This window comes from Garra rufa, chromosome 18 (genome assembly GCF_049309525.1).
Source record: "Garra rufa chromosome 18, GarRuf1.0, whole genome shotgun sequence".
Lineage (NCBI taxonomy): Eukaryota > Metazoa > Chordata > Actinopteri > Cypriniformes > Cyprinidae > Garra > Garra rufa.
In genome coordinates, this window is record NC_133378.1 from 41,793,942 (window position 1) to 41,814,870 (window position 20,929).

The window sequence follows — 20,929 nt, forward strand, 5'->3', positions numbered from 1 at the left end:
ATATATATATATATATATATATATATATATATATATATATAACCATAATAGCACATAAACGATCAAAATAGCACAGTTTATCTCTTGTAAGTAATAATAGTAAAGTAACTAAATAATAATTAAATAATATTTGGCCTCAATGGTTTATTTGAATGCACTAATCGTCTGTAAATAAGTGTATATAATGTGCAGCTGTGTTTTAGTCAAAACACGTGTTTCTGAAACTCACGATCGAGAAGATTCTGTCCAAACATCGCCGACTCACGGACATCTTTTCTGTTTGTTTCTATAAACCGTCAAATTAATCTGGAAACTGGAAGCATCCCGTTAGCGCACTTATTAGCGATTTAGCATCGAATCACGACCGGAAGTACACGACTGGTATCCAAGACGCCGACCGGAAGAACCTCTCATTCCACCAGTGACATTTCTTCTTTCTACAATAGTTTTCCTCGGGCGGTTAGTTGTTATATTTTCCATCTACAAATACAGAAAACAGTGAAAAACTATGTTCAAGACTGCAAAAGAAATTACAAAAAAATATTTAAAAAATTAAAAATTGTATTTCCTATTTCTTATAAATTATTGCCCATAAACAATATATATATATATATATGTTTTTAACTTTTATGAAATCTTTGGTAAAAAAATTGCCTTAATTTTTATGTATCTATTTTATTACAGAGAGCATGCATTTATTTGTCGTCTGTTTTAATTTGTGTTTATTTGTTTATTTTATGTATTAGCTACTTATTTGCTTATTTATTCATTTTATTTGTTATTATGTATTTTCTGCATGTTTTAATAAATAAATGTTTATATGTATGTAAAGAAAGGACATGCAAGTTATTTGTTTATTTCTTTTCATTTATTCGTTTCTATATTTTAAGAAATATATGTTTATATTTCTAAAGAAATAAAAAGCGTGCATTAATTTATTTGTTTTCTGTATATTGTAATAGGTGTTTGTGTATTTTTGATGAACGAATATTTGTTTATTAATTATTTTATTTATTTGTATTCAATTATCTATTTATTTAGTTTATTATTATTTGTTTGTTTTTATATTTTAAAAAATGTTTGTGCATTTTTAAAGAAAGAAATTATATGTGTTTATTTAGTTCATAGTGATTAATTAATTGTAATAATTTATAGATTTTGTATTATTTATTTTTTCTGTATATTTTAATAAAAATGGTTTCTATGTTGTTAAAGAAAGAAAGGGCATGCCATTTATTTGTTCTCTGTTTTATTTTTGTTTATTTGTTTATTATACATTTATTTGTTTTATGTATTACTTATTTTTATTTGCTTATTCATTTTATTTGTTATTATGTATCTTCTGCATGTTTTAATAAATAAATGTTTATATGTATGTAAAGAAAGGACATGCAATTTATTTGTTTATTTATTTTCATTTATTTGTTTTCTATATTTTAAGAAATACTTGTTTATGTTTTTAAAGAAATCAAAAGCATGCATTAATTTATTTGTTTTCTGTATATTGTAATAGTGTAATTTTGACGAACAAATATTTCTTTATTAATTATTTAAATGTTTTAGTTTATTATTATTTGATTGTTTTCTGCATATGTTAATAAATGTTTGTGCATTTTAAAGAAAGAAATTATGTGTTTTATTTATTTATAGTGATAAATTAATTGTAATCATTTATAGATTTTTTCTGTATATTTTAATAAATAATTGTTTGTTGTTAAAGAAAGAAAGGACATGCGGTTTATTGGTTTGTTTGTTTGTTTATTTTATTTATTTTCATTTATTTGTTTTCTATATTTTAAGAGATATTTGTTTATATTTTTAAAGAAATAAAATGCATGCAGTAATTTATTTATTGATTTATTTTGTTTAGATTATTTATTTGTTTTCTTCACGTTGTAATAAATGTTGAAAGAAAGAAAGAGTATTTATTTATTTATATTAATTTATTGATTTTTTTATTGTTTGATTTTTGTTATTTTTATTGTTTTCTGTATATTTTAATAAAGAAATGTTTATATTTTGTTGAAAGACAGGACATGAGATTTATTTTGTTTATTTATTATATTAATTTTCATTTATTTGTTTTCTATATTTTAAGAAATATTTGTTTCTATTTTTTGAGCAATAAAATGCATACAGTAATTTATGCATTTATTTATTTTGTTTATTATTATTAGTTTTCTGTATGTTTTAATAAATGTTTGTGTATTTTGTAAGAAAGAGGATATTTATTTAGTTATTTGTATTTATTTATTGATTTTTGTTATAATTTATTTTCTGTATATTTTAATACATGTTTGTTTATGTTTGAAGAATATTTATGTATGTATTTATTTATTTTTATTTATTTATTCCTTCTACATTTAATTAATTTCATGTATTTATTTTCTATATTTGACAAAATATTTGTTTTCTATATTTTAAGAAATATTTGTTTCTATTTTTTGAGCAATAAAATGCATACAGTAATTTATGCATTTATTTATTTTGTTTATTATTATTAGTTTTCTGTATATTTTAATAAATGTTTGTGTATTTTGTAAGAAAGAGGATATTTATTTAGTTATTTGTATTTATTTATTGATTTTTGTTATAATTTATTTTCTGTATATTTTAATACATGTTTGTTTATGTTTGAAGAATATTTATGTATTTTTTATTTATTTATTCCTTCTACGTTTAATTAATTTCATGTATTTATTTTCTATATTTGACAAAATATTTGTTTATATTTTTAAAGAAATAAATGCAGTAATTTATTGATTGATTTATTTAGCTTATTATTATTTATTTGTTTTCTGTATATTTCAATAAAGGTTTGTGTGTTTTTGAAGAAATAAATAATATTTATTTATTTATATTAATTTATTGATTTGCTGTTTATATCATTTATTTGTTTTCTGTATATTTTAATAAATGTTTGTTTATGCTTTAATTAAGGGGGTATTTATTTAGTTATTTGTTTCTTTGTATTTATTGATTGATTTTTTTATCATTTATTTATTTTCTGTATATTTGTATTCATGTATGTGTTTATATGTTTAAGAAATAAAATACATGCAGTAATTTATTTATTGATTGATTGATTTTGTTTATTATTATTTCTTTTCTGTAGATTTTAATAAACGTTTGTGTATTTTTGAAGAAAGAAAAAAATATTTATTTATTTATATTAATTTATTGATTTATTTTGTTTATATTATTTATTTTGTTTTCTGTTCATTTTAATAAATGTTTGTGTATTTCTTAAGAAAGAAATGATTTATATAAATTTATTGATTTATTTTGTTTATATTATTTATTTATTTTCTGTATATTATAATAAATGTTTGTTTCATTCTAATAATATTAATGTATTTATTTATTTGTATTACTTTATTTCCTCTACATTTTATTTATTTTCATTTATTTATTTTAAGTGTGCGGGAAGGGTAAAACCCACAATAGATCTTAAGATATATGGACAATCTCTCAAACAGGTTAATGACTTAAGATATCTTGGTGTGTGGTTTGATAGTAAACTTACTTTTAAAAATCATGTTCAGAAAATGGTAGACAAATGTAAGAAAGCAATCAATCTTTTAAAGTGTCTTTCAGGGTATAATTGGGGGGCGTCAGGCTCTTCTTTGAAAATGATTTATATTGCATTAATCCGATCAGTGTTTGACTATGGATGTGCAGTATACAAAACAGCAGCAAAAACTGGTGTTAGAAGAATGCTGGGAATATGGTCGCATTGTGAACAGTAGTTTTGGATGGAACAGCAATAAAGAGGCATCTATTTGAAAATCTGGAATCTGAGGGTGCAAAAAAAATCAAAATACTGAGAAAATCACCTTTAAAGTTGTCCAAATTAAGTTCTTAACAATGCATATTACTAATCAAAAATTACATTTTGATAGGTTTACAGTAGGAATTTTACAAAAAATCTTAATGGAACATTATCTTTACTTAATTTCCTAATGATTTTTGACATAAAAGAAAAATCAATAATTTTGACCCATACCATGTATTTTTGGCTATTGCTGCAAATATACCCCAGCGACTTAAGACATTCTATATATCTATGGTAGTACCGCTCCAGGCCGTTGGTGGCGCGCATGCGCGCGTCGTCTGCCGGAAGAGGCGCTCTGCTGCTGCTGTGCTGTGTGTGTTCTGTTCCTCAACAGCAGTGCGAACCTACTCCACTTCCATCGGTTTTTTAATGTTCATCTTCTTTTATTTGGTGTTTTTATCGTGATGGATGTGTCGCTGATGTGATATAGATGTGTTTGTGGGCGCGCGATCGTGCGGTTTGGATCGTCCCCAGCGGTTTTGCGGCTTTGTAATGAGGAGCTGATGGTCAGGTAAGAGTCTGTTTGATAAAACTAGTTGTTTGTACTGTTTTTGATCATATTTCCTTTCTGTATCCAGTGTGTTGTCTGTAGAGGTGTTTTGAATCATTAGCATCGAGATATCCGCTTACGTTAACCGTCGATCAAAACACTGCGAACCGCGTTTAACGCTAGCTGCTAATTTTCGCACCTTTTCTATTATTTAATGTGATTTCGTCGCTCATTTTGAGCACAATTCTCAGTGTTTGTGGCTGTAACGTTATCTGTGTGGCTTTCAGAGACGCAGGAATGTATTTGTTTACTGCAAGTATCTTTATTTGCATGATTGAAATTTGTTAATGTGTTTATATTAATGAATTGCTCATTTAAAAAGTACTGTGGTAATACCATGGTACACTGATTTGATTAAATGGTGATACCATGATGCTTTAATGAACACCCTGATACTGAATAATTACCCTATGTACATATATCATGGTATTATTATTGTTAGTGAAGCAGTCATTTCAGAATTACTTTATTTTATAGGTGTTTCAGAACTGTACTTTCTGAATTGTATGGTTGAAGACATGACATATTGCATGTCATATCACAAATATCAAATATATGTTAATGTCAAACGGTATGAACTATATTCAAAAATACTTTTCGTAAAATCCTCTTTTTATGATAATATTTAGCAGATTTCACAGAGGTTATGTAACCTTATGAATAACTATATCTATATATACTCAAGAAAAGCTTTCTTTTTAATAATATGGTTTGCAAAGTTGTGTTGCAATCAAATTTATATCATCAATAATAATAATAATAATAAATGTTTCTTGAACAGCAAATCAGCATATTAGAATGATTTCTGATGGATCATGTGACACTGAAGACTGCAGCAATGAGGCTGAAAATACAGCTTTGTATCTCAGGAATAAATTACATTTTAAAATATATTCACATAGAAAGTGGTTATTTAAAATAGTAAAAATATTTCACAATATTACTGCTTTTATGGATATATTACAAAATATACACAAATGTACATATTTCAAAATTCAGAAATTTTGGATCAAATAAATGCAGGCTTGGTGAGCAGAAGAGACTTTATTATTAACAATTTGCAGATTTCACAAGGGTTATGTAACGTTACCAACTATATCAATATATATACTCAGGAAAAGCTTTATTTGTAATAATATGGTTTGCTAAGTTGTATTTCGGTCAAAAATAAATGCTGATCTTTAGTTAGATCTTTCTATTAATCAGAGAATCCTGAAAAAATGATCAACTGTTTTAAATAGCAATAATAATAATAATAATAAAATGTTTCTTGAACAACAAATCAGAGTATTAGAATGATTTCTAAAAGCATCATGTGACACTGAAGACTGCAGTAATGATGCTGAAAATTCAGCTTTGTATCACAGGAATAAATTACATTTTAAAATATACTCAGATAGAAAGTAGTTATTTTAAATAGTAAAAATATTTCACAATGTTACTGCATTTTTGGATATATTACAAAATATACAAAGTTTTGCATTTTACATTTTGGATCAAATAAATGCAGGCTTGGTGAGCAGAAGAGTGTTTTTTTTTTTTTTTTTTTTTACATTAAAACTAGGGCTGCTCGGTTTTGGCCAAAATCATAATCACGGTTATTTAACACAATTATGAATTCTTTATGCAAGTCAAAAGTAGTAAACAATGGTACAGAAATTGAATGTAAAATAAACGTTATTTGTTGCCACTTTAAGAGCCACACGGGTTCTATATACTGTTACACACGTATTTCATTCTCAACTGTTTATGATCAATTAAGACATAACTGACAAGGCTTTACATGAATAATCACCAAGCGCCTCATTTTGAAATATTTTTGTGTGTATTTGACTGCTTAGGCACACCTTGAGCTAAAAGATAACTTTACATGTCCGTGTTCTGCTCCGTCTCTGAGCGCAAACACAGAACAGCGTAAGTTGTCTTTCTGCTTTTAAAAACGCAACATCAAAGAAACATTAATAAATCAAGCACGTCCCGTTGTATAAAAGTGATGTACATTATTTTGCTGATTTGCATGTGAAATAGGGCTGGGCGGTATGACCAAAATTTTATTTCACGGTAACGATATCTTTCACGATATAGTTTTTTATATAGGTAGTTATTCCAGAAAATGTACAAAAGGGCTTTATATAATAAATAAGCTTGAATATTTAAGAAAAGAAAAGGGGTTGATCTTATTTGATTATTTTGTATTTTATTTTTAACCTTCTAAATATAGTAAACAAAATATGAATTTATATGAACAGCAATTCCACTGTATGTCACATTTCACAGCTTGATGTGGACAGAACTTATTATTGTAAACTTTTCTCAAGTAACATCTCACAGATATAAAATATCTCAAGTAAATAACAAGAAAATAAAACTTAAATATGAAAATATAAATATGTAAACACTTTAAGGTTTCTCCTTTTCCATGTTTTTGCAACCTCCCAGCGTATCCTTCAGTCTTGCATTCAACGGTTTGACCAGTCTCAGCCTCATGCGTGCTGCACGTGAGTTGGCCACGCCCACTTATTTACATTTTGCGGTATATACGGAATAAAAAATTATTTTACTGTACACATTTCATTCCGCGGTAACGATATATACCGCCCAGCCCTAATGTGAAATTAGCCTTTTATGGAGAAGCGAAATAGTGCATCACTGGAAAGGGGGCGGAATGGGGTGCAATAATCGTTTAATCTCCATTACTGTAATTTCATGATCGTTTGAAACCGAAACTGAATTTTGATTAATTGCACAGCCCTCCGTAAAACTCTAAACTGGTAGTGTATAGGGTTGCACGGTATACCGGTACTACGGTAGTATCGCGATACTAAAGCTTAAAAATACCCGCGGTGCCATTGCATTTTTGAAACGGTAGTATCGTATATGCACGGCAGGAACACTGTTTAAAACGTTCATTTGAACATGCACGCCAGCACACCAAAATGTCTTTCTGCTGTGCTTTGTGTAGCACAGGCTGTCTCTACGCTTCATATGGTATCCAGTGTTTCCCGACGCTTCAGTTCAGTTTGAAATGAGAAGGCGCACGCGCACGTCGTTGTTCACGCTGCAGTTTATCAGAAGAGAGGGTCTGATGATTCAGACCGTCTGATGTTATTTAAAAAAAATAGCAGTTCAAGAATCACTTATTCAACATATTTATAGTTTTTTCGTATTTTCATTCCTTTGCCCACTTTTAGAACAGGTGAAATAATTCGTTTCTGGAAGGATCGTTGATCACGAATGCAATTCCATTCATTAACATACTAGCTGCTTTCCACTTGGCTCTTATTAATCATTATATATATTTTATATATTATTAATGTTTTAATATATAAGCTGCTTACTTTCAAGATATGCGAGCAAAAATGCTCCTGACAGTTCAGCAAGATGTTTTTGTTTCGTTTCTGTGTTCGAATCCATATCTGCGTTGGTTTGGGCAAATCACTGATTCACTAAGCCATTCATAAAAACAGTCATTTGATTCACTCCTGAATGATTCAGCTGTTTTGAAAGAATCGTTTGAACGACTCAGTGATTCAATCACAAACACTGCTGCCACCTGCTGACGGGTTTAAGTTTCTCATCATATTACATTCTTTCCCATAATATTTCTATATTCAGAGTTTTGTATTTAAAACATTAGTCTGTAATCTATTATTTATGCAATTATAAATAAAGTCTAAATGTATAAATACCACATCTAAATGTCACTTCATGCAGCTTCTGCGCATTGCTAAGATGAGTTATGTTGACATGATTTCATGGAAAACAATAGCCAGTCATTCATTCACATTAATGAAGTATTCAGAGAAAAAAATGTTGTCTGTTTTCATTTACATCTTTTTATTTATGAAACTTTGATTCATTTTGTAGAATAGAATTTTAAATGAACAAAATACTGCATGGTATCGCGATACTACTTGGTATCGTGATACTTCAGCTGGTATAGTATCGTAAGTCATTTTTATGGTATCGTGACAACCCTAGTAGTGTATGTTCTTGCATTGCTGTCTGATGAACCTGGCTAAATGCAAAAATGTATGTAAAATGATTGTCTAATGGGCTGATGTTCTGTGTGTCGTAGATGATGGCGCCCTCTAAGATGAAGTTGCGTGGGAGAAAGCGAGAAAGCGCTAACAAATCGTCTCAGCGTTTATTGGCCAACGCGTCGCCTGATTCCAAATGCCCCATCTGCCTCGACAGCTTCAAAAACGTGGCTTCGCTGAACCGCTGCCTGCACCGTTTCTGTTTCCGCTGCATCCACGAATGGTCCAAGAACAAAGCCGAGTGTCCGCTTTGCAAGCAGCCCTTCCATTCCATATTCCACTCCGTCAAAGGGGAAAACGACTTTAAGGAGTTCATATTGCAGCCGCCGGAGAATGGAGCGGCTCTGAACGCCGCCGCCGGCGATCCACCTGAGCGTGTGCTCCGCCCCCGAGCTCTCCGAGGCCGGGAGAGGCGGAGCCACAGAGCGCAACAGCCCGCCCCTGCCTCCTCCCCTCCGCTGGAGGACGACGTCATGTTCGATGGCTTGACGGATGCCGCGGCGCTCGCTGTGAACCAAGATGTCCAGCAGATGGTGCTGCGACTGACGGCGCGCAGACATGGCCGGGGCGAGGGGCGGAGCCTTCGGCGATTACGCGACCAAGACGTGGTGGCTTTCCGACGCGCGCTTTATAGGACTGGCGTTCGCGTTCGCAGCACTCGGGATGCCGTCAGGCAAAGGGACATTTCGGCAGCGTTCTTGAGACAAAACCCTGGCTGCTTGCGGCGACTGTTGCCTTGGCTACAACGTGAGCTCACCGTTTTGTATGGTTCGCACGGCTCGCTGGTGAACATCGTGCAGAACATCATCATCTCACGTATCATGAACTACAACATGGAGGATTCGGCTATCCGAGATGAGCTCCGCCCCTTCCTGCTGGCGCGCACTGACCACTTCCTGCACGAGCTGGTGAGCTTCGCCCGCTCCTCCCTCAACATGGAGGCGTACGACCAGCAGGCCGTTTACGACTGTCCCGCTCCCAGCTACGAGGAGGGCAGCAGCTCGGACCTTTCCGTTATCGCCATTTCTGAGGTGAGGCACACAAACATCAGACATTACGTTTAGTATCGACTAACAGTTTCTGAATTTACTTGCCTTCGTTCTTTTAGGATGTTAAGCAGAATGCTCGCACATTTAATCTTTTCCTTGCAATGAAGTGGTACAAAATGTTGGTTGTTTGGCCATTTAATTTCTTTTTTTTCTTTTTGAGTGATAACCTGATTAGTATGACAGCTATTTAGTGCCATGTAAAAAAAAATCTAAGATTATGAGAATAAAGTCGAAGTGTTTTGAGAATGTTTAATTGTTATTGTATGAAGTGGTCCAAAAAGTCGGTTGTTTGGCCATTTAATTTTTTTTTGAGTGGTAACCTTGATTAGAACGACATAATTTTAGTGCCATGTTAAAAAAATAAATCTGAGATCATGAGACTAAAGTTGAAATGTTTCAAGAACGTTTTGTTGTTTTTAGTTAAATACATGTGAGTAATGAACGATTGGATACCAGATGTTTTTGTGGAGTAGGTGGTGGAATTTTCACAAAGAAAACAGTAATTGCTACAATTTAATTCTCGTAATTTCAACTTTATTCTCTACATATTTTGACTTCATTCTTGCAATTTTGACTTTTTTTCTCAAAGTTAGACTTTATGCTTGAAACATTTCAACTTTATTCTCGAAATTCCAACTTTGTTCTCTTAACAGTTTGACTTTATTATCGTAATTTCTAGAGATGCACCGATTAAAATTTTCTTGGCCGATTCCGATTTTTCAGTAAATGTGACCTGCGGATTCCGATTTTTGCCGATTCCGTTTTTTTTTTTTTTTTTTTAAAGAACTGTAATGAAAGAATATACAGAAATATTTTCTTTAATTAAATTTATTTTTTAATAAAATAAATTCTTAAACATTGCACAACCTACTTACAGCAAAATAACTTTATTAACAAAATAAAGTGCTTTGTGCCTTCGAAAAAGGTATAAACAAGCGCTCACTTTTCGACACTTCAGCGAGCTTTTGCTTAGGCGCGGAGCGCTAGCTTTAGCCGCTTTCCCCTTTTTAAACTGGGAATTTTCAGAGGAGTGATGGTTTTTATGATGGAAGTGTCTTACTAGGTTTGCTGTTACGAACATTTTCGTGGTTGTTCCCTCACATTGTATTTTGGCCTTATTAATGTTACAAACTGTGATCTTTGTGTCATCTTCACTCACACCAACGACATGTTTACACACGATTGTGAGTGCGTGCGTGGCTGTGACTTAATTGCATGCGCTGCTGGCAATAAAGGGATCGGCTAGGAATCGGCAAGAGGACAAACTGACCGGCCGCTCACTGATCCGGGCCGATCATGCGAAAAATCGGCCGATTCCGATCCCTAGCTGGTCAATCGGTGCATCTCTAGTAATTTCTACTTTATTAATGTAATTTAGATTTTATTCTCAAAATATTAAGACTTTAAATCTCATAATTTTAGATTTATAAAAAAATTTTAATGTACCACTAAAACACCATCGTAGATTAGGGCCCTGTGAAGTGTTTTATTTTTTCCCAAATTTTTAATTTAATACTTACTATTTTTACAATAATCAATCCCTATGTTTTGTCTTTTTCATTTGAACTTTTCTGAATTGTAATCAAATGGAAGTTTAACAATTTAACTTTTTTTTTTTTTTCAGCTAACAACTTTTTTTTGTTTTTACTTTTAGAATTAAAGCACAGAAGAAAAGTTTGTATTTTATTTACATCAACGTCTTAGCTCAGGATGGTCCTAAAGCACCCAAAACAATTGATAGTAAACTAAAAATGGCCAAGCAACCTCCATTACACCATTTAAAGGGTTAGTTCACTCAAAGATGAACATTCTGTCATTAATTATATTAAGATATTTTTGATGAGATCCAAAAGCTCTCACACCCACCATAGACAGCAAGGGTATTACCACGTTCAATTAATGACAGAATTTGTAATTTTCGAGTGAACTCACCCTTTAAGATGGATTGACCCTGAAAGCAGCAACCAGAAGGTGTCCAACTCCAAAAATGACAAAAAAAAACAAACATAATTTCCTCTTCCTTTTCCTCCACCATGGTGAGAAGTAACACACAAACTATTAAACTGCTTACTTTGGGATAAAGGCGTCTACCAAATACGTAAATGTAAATACCTATATATTTCTAAAAATCTTGATGTGATAAAAAACTAGGTTGTTGTTCTGCTGTCCCCTGTGAGGAGAGCAGCAGGAATATGTAAACTGTTTCTGGTTCAGTTTACCAAAGTTTTCATTGTTGTTATTGTATTTTCTTACAGGATGATGATGATAATGACAGTGAGGACAATGTTACAGAAAATCCCTCTGCTGTCCAGGAGCGCCTTGCATCCGTTGCCACAGCAAGTGGAGCGGAAAGTTTGCCAAGTCAGTCGGCGTGGGATGACGAGACACCTGGTCCCTCCTATTCAACCCTCCTCCCCTCTTCCAGCCAGTCACAGGACGAGGGGGCGGAGCCAAGCTTAAGCACAGCCCCTCCCCTCAGTGCCCTGGACATGACTGTCCCTGTGGCAAGTGGCAGCGTGTCTCCTGGACCAGGTGACGATGATGAAGAGGAAGAGTGTCTGATTGTGGGATACGTGAAACCGATGGCCGAACGTACCCCAGAACTTGTTCATCTCTCCTCGGATTCGTCTGAAGAGGAGCAAGAGCCAGCCACCACCGAGACGACGGCCTCAGTAACTAAAACAGAGGCTTCCCAAGTGCAGCTCCCTTTGCAGTCCGATGTGAAGCCGCTTAGCCCTAGTTCCTCCCCAGGCCCTGCTCCTATGTGCAGTCCACCGCATTTAAACTCGGATGGAGTCGGATTACACAGCAGAGAACTGGAGACAGACTACTTGTCCTCTGGTCACCGGTCCAAAGATGGCTCACGCTCACACCTTCGAGATGAGCTCAGAGGTCACGGGAGGCACAAAGGTGATCGGCGCTCTGGCAGCAAAGAGAAAGATAAGAGTTTAGAACAATCACGGCATGTCAGGACCCCAGATTGCTTACCGAGCCAAATGCAAAGCTGGACGCAGAGTCCAGCAGTGTCCGTTTGGAGCGGTAGCCCCGTCTCTAGGTCAAACAGTAGCGATTGGACTCCCTCCCGAAACAAAAGCGGTAGGAGCCGCCGAGAGTGTTCGCGCCATGCCAAAGAAAGATTCTCCCACTCTCCGTCCCACTCCAAGAGGAAGCGAACCAAGGAAAGGAGGAGTAAGACGCCCGATTCCGACTCGTTCCTTGGTTCCCAACATCCCCAGCGTTGTTGTAAACGCCGCAAGCGGTCGATCAGCAGCAGCAGTGCTGATTCTCACTCCGAAAGATCCTGCCTAGACAAACCCAGTGGCAAACGCAAGTACAAAACCCGGCACTTAGAGCGAGCAGCCCAGCGGCAGCACAAGGAGGGAACCGCGACCAAGGAAAAGCGGCACCGAGAACGCAAACGCAGCAGGGAGCGATCGCCAAGCGTGGAGATCATCTACGAACGAAGGGCGCCTGATCCACACTGGGTCCAGCGGAGGAAGAGGAGGCACCGGAAGCGTAAGAGGGAACTGCGTTCGCCCACTGTGATCACGATCGATAGCGATAGCGACCGTACCATCGACTGTCTGGACCGCGTCATGGACGTTATAGACCAAACCGCCGTTGACGTCGACCAAAGGGATGCGACTCAGGAGCAAGATCTCCTCCAGAACACAAGTTGTACCTTGGACTCTTCGAATCCTCTATCCGAGCCCTCGAGTCCCATTTGCCACAGTGACCTAACCACAGAACGCACACTAAACTTGGATGACTGCGTTGTGGACGTAGTAGACCGCAGTAGTTCCGACAGCTCCCGTAATATGGCTGCCGGTAACCACGAAGAGTTTATGCCTGACCCTTTCGCAGTGACTTCGATAACAGCAACCCCACCTTCGGATGTGAGGCTGCTTGAAACTATTCTGCAAGATCTTGTGGATTTCCTTCCGGGGGCAGAGCAAGATATAGGGCAGCCGAGTCCTCGTGCGAGTTCTCCTGTCCAAAACCAACCTGCTTCTAGCCAACACAAAGACCAATTGGAGATGAGAGGAGATGCTGGAAACTTAGAGAACGAGAACATGGATGGCGACGGACCCCAAGAGATAGTGACCAACACTGCTAGCTAGAACTAAAACAAGACACTTTTTTCATACAGACACGTGCTTGTCTGAATCAGCCTTTTATAAACTCATGTAAAAATTGAACAACTGCTGGAAGCGAATGCTTACATTTTTTTGTCATTTATGACGTCATTATTATGGTTCATGTTGTATTTATAGTTACGGTGGTCCTCTTCCTCAAATCTGGTGCTGATTCACTGTGCCACAACCCAACGACGATCATGTCTGGATGGCAACCCTCGTTCCACTAACCTTAACCCTAGTAGCAGCAAATACACTGGGGTTACCTTCTAGACTAGTGGTTCTCAGCTTGTTTGCTTCAAAACGCATATTTTTGTTTGACAAGATGTACAGTAAAATATGGGAAACTTCATTTTGATATCTTACGCTATCAGGAAAAAATGTGAGTAATTTGTACCTTTAGACTTACAAAAGATTGCCACTGAGGCAGTACCCTTAAAAGGACACATTTTTACTTTATTTACCCTTAAAAGGGTATTAGTACCTTAAGGGTGCATATTGCTTATTATAGTACTAAAATGCACCTTTTAGGGTTGGGCAAGGTACAATCAGGGTTCGTACAAGGTGCTTAAAGTGCTAAAAAAAAAAAAAAAAAAAGTAAAAATTTTAATTTGACTTTTTGAAATTTGAGGCCTGGAAAAAATTTGAAAAAAGCAATATTCCTGAAGAGGTACTTGAAAAATGCTTGAATTATTGAAGTGTTACATTTTTTAAATAGGCATATATCTTTTCATTCATTTAAAAAACATACTTGTTTTGCTAATTTCAGTTAATTGTTAAAAAAAAACAATTAAACTAAGCCAGTTGTAGTGCTGACAGTGTCATGTAAATATGGCTGAGGATGCAAAAACCTTTTAGAAACTCAATTCAGACTTGGATCATTCATTTCCAGCAATTCACCAGCAAAAACCAGATCAAAGTAAAAGAGCCATTCATTTTCTAATTTAAACATTGCTTGGTGAAATAATGGGCGAAATGGAGCTTTTCGAAACTCTGAATCAGTTGAACCATTGCATTGGAAAATGATTCACTGTTTTGAAAAGCTCCATTTGCGTATCGCAAATCATTTGATTCAGATCAGAATGGTTTCGTGAATCATTTTGAGAATGGAATGATTCAAATCTAATGATTTTCAATGTGCAATTTGAAGTCCTGAAAGAAATCAAATGATTCCTGATCCTGATGGTGGTTTGCGAATCGTTATTCTGATCAGGACTCAAGAGCGTGGATCACAAATCATTTGATTTAAATTGGAAATTCAGAGTGTGAATCATGGATCATTTGATTTAGTTTGGAACTTTGGAACAGGTTCATGAATCTTTTGCTTTAGATCGGAACTTTGGAGAACGGATTGTGAATCATTTGATTTAGATCGGAACTTCGGAGGGGGTTTGCAAATATTTTGCTTTAGAACGTCACAAATAATTTTATTTAGATCTGGACTTCAGTGCAGGTTCGCAAATCATTTGTTTCATATTAGGATTTTGATGTAATTGCACAATTATTATTTTTTTCTTAAACAGTTGAAAACATCAAACCATTAAGGCAGTACAGTTATAAAAACAAAGAAAAAATATAGTATACACATGCATATCCCTTAAGAAAGTTACCTGTGGTTTTACTATGGTAAAAGTGTAGTATACTTTGTAATACTTTAGTAGAAATACTTTGCATGTGCTTCACTTTATTTTTGCCATTTTATATTAGTGTATATTTCTCTTTTTAGAGTTTGAAATAGAAGAAATAAGTAAGATCTCTGATTGAAATTCTTGAAAATCAAAAAGTAGTGCTTAAAGTCCTGGAATTTTATTTCACAGTAGCTGTACAAACCATTTACAATGTTGTAACTTAAGGTTGCATATTACTTATTAAAGTGCTAATATGGACCTTTTAGGGGTAAATAAGGTATAAAATTGTCCTATTAAGGTTACTGTCCAACTGACACTGTTTTACCTCTAAATGTTGCAAAAGTTGCATTTTATTATTTGCATTTGGCATTGTTTTTTCAGCTTCTGTCCAAGATCCTGTCAGAGTCAGACCTTTGATCCTGTTTTGAATCATGAGCCACTGGTTGAGAACCACTGATCATTCATTATTCAGTCCCACTGAACTTGGAGAATTGTGTCTTTGTTAAACTCAGGGAACAGGTGACACACACCTCCATGCCTCCGTTGTGCAGTCTGTGTGTATGTGCTGGTGTATGTGGGACTATGGTGACACCCTGGAGATATAATTCACTGATCATGTCTACTGAACACACATCAAGCCTTCTTGAAAACCGCTGCCTGTCATGTCAGCCAACAATCAATAAATGCATTTAATAGATGTACAATAGTGTCTGAAACTCTGTTTTTCTTTACAGCAGCATTAGGTCATCATCTTTGGGACTTGATCAAGACCCTTAGTTTTAACCACTTGGGATGTGATCAACCCTGTGTCTACCAGGTAATGGTTAAACCCCTATATTGCTGGATTTGCAGCTGAATGCAGGGTTTGTATAAGGTGCTTGAAGTTTTTGAAATGTAAGGCCTGGAAAACCATCGGAAATGGTAATATTCCTGGTACTTGAAAAGTGCTTGAATTATAGGAAGATATGAAATTTGTTTATTTTTGTTTTTGTTTGTCTTTTCATGTAAAATTCACACAATTAAAAAAAACATCACACCGTTTTTGCTTATTTTAGTTCATGTCAGAAAACAAGCTATAGAAGTAGTAGTACTGACAGTGTCATATAAGCGTGGCTGAAGATGCGAAAAGAGGAACAGGCAAACCGAATCAACTGAGTGAGTCGTTTTGGCTGGAACTGCTCGGATTGATTCAAACTCGTGACTTCGATCATTCAGTTCAAGCGATTCGCACTGCATTTTATACGAGATGGGGACTTCGTTGCGGGTTCGTGAATCATTTGATTCCGATCGGGACATCAAATCGCAAATCATTTGATTTAGATTGGAACTTTGAACTTTAAATCGGACTTTGCGTATCATGAATTATTTGATTCAGATTGGGACTTTGCACATTGCGAATCATTTTATTCAGATCGGGACTTCGATGCGGGTTTGTGAATCATTTTATTTAGATTGGGACTTCGATGTGGGTTTGTGAATCATTTGATTCAGGTCAGAACTTCTCATATCGCAAATAATTTCATTCAGATCGGGACTTAACTGCGGCTTCACTAATTATTTGATTCAGAGCGGGACTTTGCTGCGGGTTTGCGAAGCATTTGATTCAGATCAGGACTTCGCTGGGGTTTGCAAAGCATTTGATTTAGAACATGACTTTGAATTGCGAATCATTTGATTCAAATCGGGACTTTTGCATATCGCAAATCATTTAATTCAGATTGGGACTTTGCTGTGGGTTTGCAAATCATTTGATTCAGATCGGGACTTCGATGCGGGTTCGGGAATCATTTGTTTCAGAACATGACTTTGAATTGCGAATCATTTTATTCAGATCGGGACTTCGTTTTGGGTTTGTGAATCAGTTGATTCAGAGCGGGACTTCGAAACGCAAATCATTTGATTCAGATCGGGACTTCGCATATTACGAATCATTTGATTCAGATCGGGACTTCGATGCGGGTTTGAGAATCATTTGATTCAGATCGGGACTTCGATGCGGGTTTGTGAATCATTTGTTTCAGATCAGGACTTCGAATCGCAAATTATTTGATTTAAATCAGACTTTGTGTATCATGAATCATTTGATTCAGATCGGGACTTTTGTATATCGCAAATCATTTAATTCAGATCGGGACTTCGATGCAGGTTTGAATCATTTGATTCAGATCGGGACTTCGATGCGGGTTTGTGAATCATTTTATTCAGATCGTGACTTTCGCATGTCGTGAATCATTTAATTCAGATCAGAACTTCGCTGGGGCTTTCAAAGCATTTAATTCAGATTGGGACTTTGATGCAGGTTCGTGAATCTTTATTTTTCAGATCAGAACTTCGCAAATCGCAAATAATTTCATTCAGGTCAGGACTTTGCTGTGGGTTCACGAAGCATTTGATTCAGATCGGGACTTTGATGCGGGATTGTGAATCGTTTGTTTCAGATTGGGACTTCTAATCACAATTTTTTTTTATTTAAATCAAACTTTGTTTATCATGAATCATTTGATTCAGATCGGGACTTCGATGCAGGTTCGTGAATCATTTGTTTCAGAGCGGGACTTGGATGCGGGTTCGTGAATCATTTGTTTCAGATCGGGATTTCGATGTGGGTTTGTGAATAATTTGATTCAGAGCGGGACTTCGAATCGCAAATTATTTGATTCAGATCGAGACTTCGCATATAACAAATCATTTGATTCAGATCAGGACTTTGCATATTGTGAATCATTTGATTCAGATCGGGAATTACATGCGGGTTTGTGAATCATTTTATTCAGATCGTGACTTTCGCATATCCTGAATCATTTAATTCAGATCAGAACTTCGCTGGGGCTTTTAAAGCATTTAATTCAGATCGGGACTTCGATGCGGGTTCGTGAATCTTTTTTTTCAGATCAGAACTTCGCATATCACAAATAATTTGATTCAGATCGGGACTTTGATGCGGGTTCGTGAATCATTTTATTCAGATCGTGACTATTGCATATCGTGAAGCATTTAATTCAGATCGGGACTTCGATGCGGGTTCGTGAGTCTTTTTTTTTTCAGATCAAAACTTCGCATATCGCAAATAATTTCATTCAGAACAGGACTTTGATGCGGGTTCGTGAATCGTTTGTTTCAGATTGGGACTTCTAATAGCAATTTTTTTTTTTTTAAATCAAACTTTGTGTAGATCGGGACTTCGCTGCAGGTTTGCAAATCATTTGCACATCAACCTTTGCAAATTCGCAACTTTTCCAGAAACTTTGCACTTGCTCTCAAAACTTTTGCGATCATATGGCAAATAGTCGGTTATTTGCATTTTCTCTGTTGGCATTTATAGGTTATCACTACCATGTTGACTTTCTTTAAAATGATTTTTAGATAATTATTTATATATTTTAAATTATCATCATCAAAACGTTTGAGGTACACAAGGTACAAAAAATTAAGCACCCGTCCACTACGAGGTGAAAGCATTTTGTGAAATTTCCCTTTAAGAATGTTGTGGATTTATTGGAAAAGGGACGATTTTGATTTCAGTTTAAGCGAAAGTTAAATTAATTATCCCATCACATCAATGCAAGGGATTTTTGCATAGCCAAAGATTTAAAAGGCCCGTCTACCACCTTAAAATGGGCATCCCGGTGTTTCCCAGAATACTCTGACACACTTGTCATGACTCGATTGGGACTGTTAGCCGTGTTTGTCGCGAAACCTGCTGTGCTCACTACCAAGGCGGCATGTTTGAGCATCACAGCAGCACTCGAGCGAGCCTTTAGATGGCGCCTATGTAGGCAACTCGCTGTGTTTTGAGTCAACTCGGTTTATGAGTTTCGTTTCCTTGTTTGTGCTTTCACTTTTGTTTCTGGATCAGCTGTAGTGAAGCTCAGGCACTGAGGACTCATTCAGTCAGTGGAGTCGAGTCCTGAATCACCGCAGAAATGTACGAGCTGGAAAAGGAGAATTTGCAGCGCTTTAGCTCTTATATCACCAAGTTTTTACGACCGTCAGTCATCAAGAACTTCATGACAACACACTTCGATAAAGGTGAGCGAGTTCATGAATAAACACCGACACATCAGCTCAGCAGCTAATCAAGTGTGGAGCTAACCAGCTTGATATCTGTATCAAAACATCCTTCAGCTTGTTGTCTAGTAGAGTTCTATTACATATTTTGTAATCTATATCAGAATTAAAATTGCATTTGTTTTGAATAATGCATGTTACTAGACAGATGAATGAATGGCTGTAGGAATATTAAGAACCTAAACCCTTTATATCCTACAGGATTGTTTTATGTTATTGGAGATTATAAGTGTCCTATTGACTATAGAACTCATAATGGATACTAATGAATAGGCATTAAATGATAAAGGAAGCACTAAGTAAGAGGTTTAAGGCGAGACACTGCAGGTGAAAAGGGTAAAAAACAAAACAAATAACTAATAAGTCATCACCTTACTTACTCACTTGATTGATTATATTGATAATTGCAAACTTTTTTGTATTACAAGTTTTCTAAAATGTTAGGTTTAAATATGCAAATGAGCCATTATTTAATTAAATATGAGCTAATTTGCATACATTTCTAATACAAAAATCTAAACACTGAATGAAGTCAAAATTCAAATTTTAAAAATTCTTGTTTAATTTTTTGACATATTAGAGTCAGATGTTTTTACAGAAGGAATTTTGGGTCACTCCATAATTCAGAAAATACAGGCAGATTTTTTACAGTTTTTTTGGGCAATAAAATGTATAAAATCGAGCAATTTATATATGAACAAATCCCTCTGTAAAAACCTTCAGAATATAGTCAAGAATAAAACTGTAAAGTGTGGTGTGTGTGTGTGTGTGTGTAAGTGCTACTGAAGTGGAGATTTATGGCTCGGTCTATGAGAAAAAACTCATGGCCTTTAAAAATATGGATTGTAATTGAAATCTATTGACAAAAATGGATGAAGTGCTATTAAAGAAACACTTAATGGTGTCTTTTGGATGTTTTCTTTTCACTAGCCTAAAAAAACACTTTATGAAAAACCAAAAAGCCCAAAATCTCAAACTTGACACGTGCATGAAAAAACTTAAAAACTTAAATCTTTTAGATGATCATTCTTGTGCTGTATTTGTTGTATTTATTTGTGTAAAGACAAATGTTTGTGTTACATAAATTTTTCTACTCCCTATGCTATAGTACTGCATTGTTATATCTGTTTATTTGTGTAAATCAATTTGTACTTATTTGTTTAGTCATTCGTTTAAAATGATTCACTGGAAAGTGGTTGCAATCTATTTATTTTAGCTACATTTAAATAAACACATTTTGTTGACTAAGTTTAAAATTTTTTTACTTAAATGCAGCTAAAATAAATTGATTGCAACCGCTTACCTTAATTTTTTTTTTAGTAAATTTAATTAATCATTTTTTTCAATGTAGTTTTAAATGTAGATTAATTTTATTATTCCTTTTTATTTATTCATTCTGCTCCCTGTATACTGTACAGTTAAATTATTTAATTATTTATTTTATTTTTATTTATTACACTTTAATGAATTTTTAATTCAATTTTAATTTAGTTTGATTGTATTATTCATTCATTTAGTGATGTACTGTTAGTTATTTTAACATTTTAAACTGTTTTTATGTCAATTTGACTAAACAACTGTGAAATTTATGCTTTAAAATTATTAAAACTTATTTTGAAAAAT

General features: G+C 34.7%; 2 protein-coding genes across 2 annotated transcripts in view; both read left to right on the top strand.

Annotated features, from left to right (window-relative positions):
- Positions 1–4,156: 4,156 nt before the first annotated feature.
- On the top strand, positions 4,157–15,926 carry toporsb (topoisomerase I binding, arginine/serine-rich b). Its single transcript, XM_073823019.1, has 3 exons — positions 4,157–4,346; positions 8,464–9,456; positions 11,730–15,926. The coding sequence occupies exons 2-3, from the start codon at positions 8,464–8,466 to the stop codon at positions 13,593–13,595; spliced, it is 2,859 nt and encodes a 952-aa protein (XP_073679120.1). The 5' UTR covers positions 4,157–4,346; the 3' UTR covers positions 13,596–15,926.
- Positions 15,927–19,100: 3,174 nt separating this feature from the next.
- The window catches only part of rigi (RNA sensor RIG-I), a 31,393-nt gene continuing 29,564 nt past the window's right edge, over positions 19,101–20,929 (top strand). Inside the window, exon 1 of the mRNA XM_073823078.1 lies at positions 19,101–19,267. Coding sequence (XP_073679179.1) covers positions 19,162–19,267 — 106 coding nt within the window. The 5' untranslated portion in view covers positions 19,101–19,161. The remainder of the gene's footprint in view (positions 19,268–20,929) is intronic.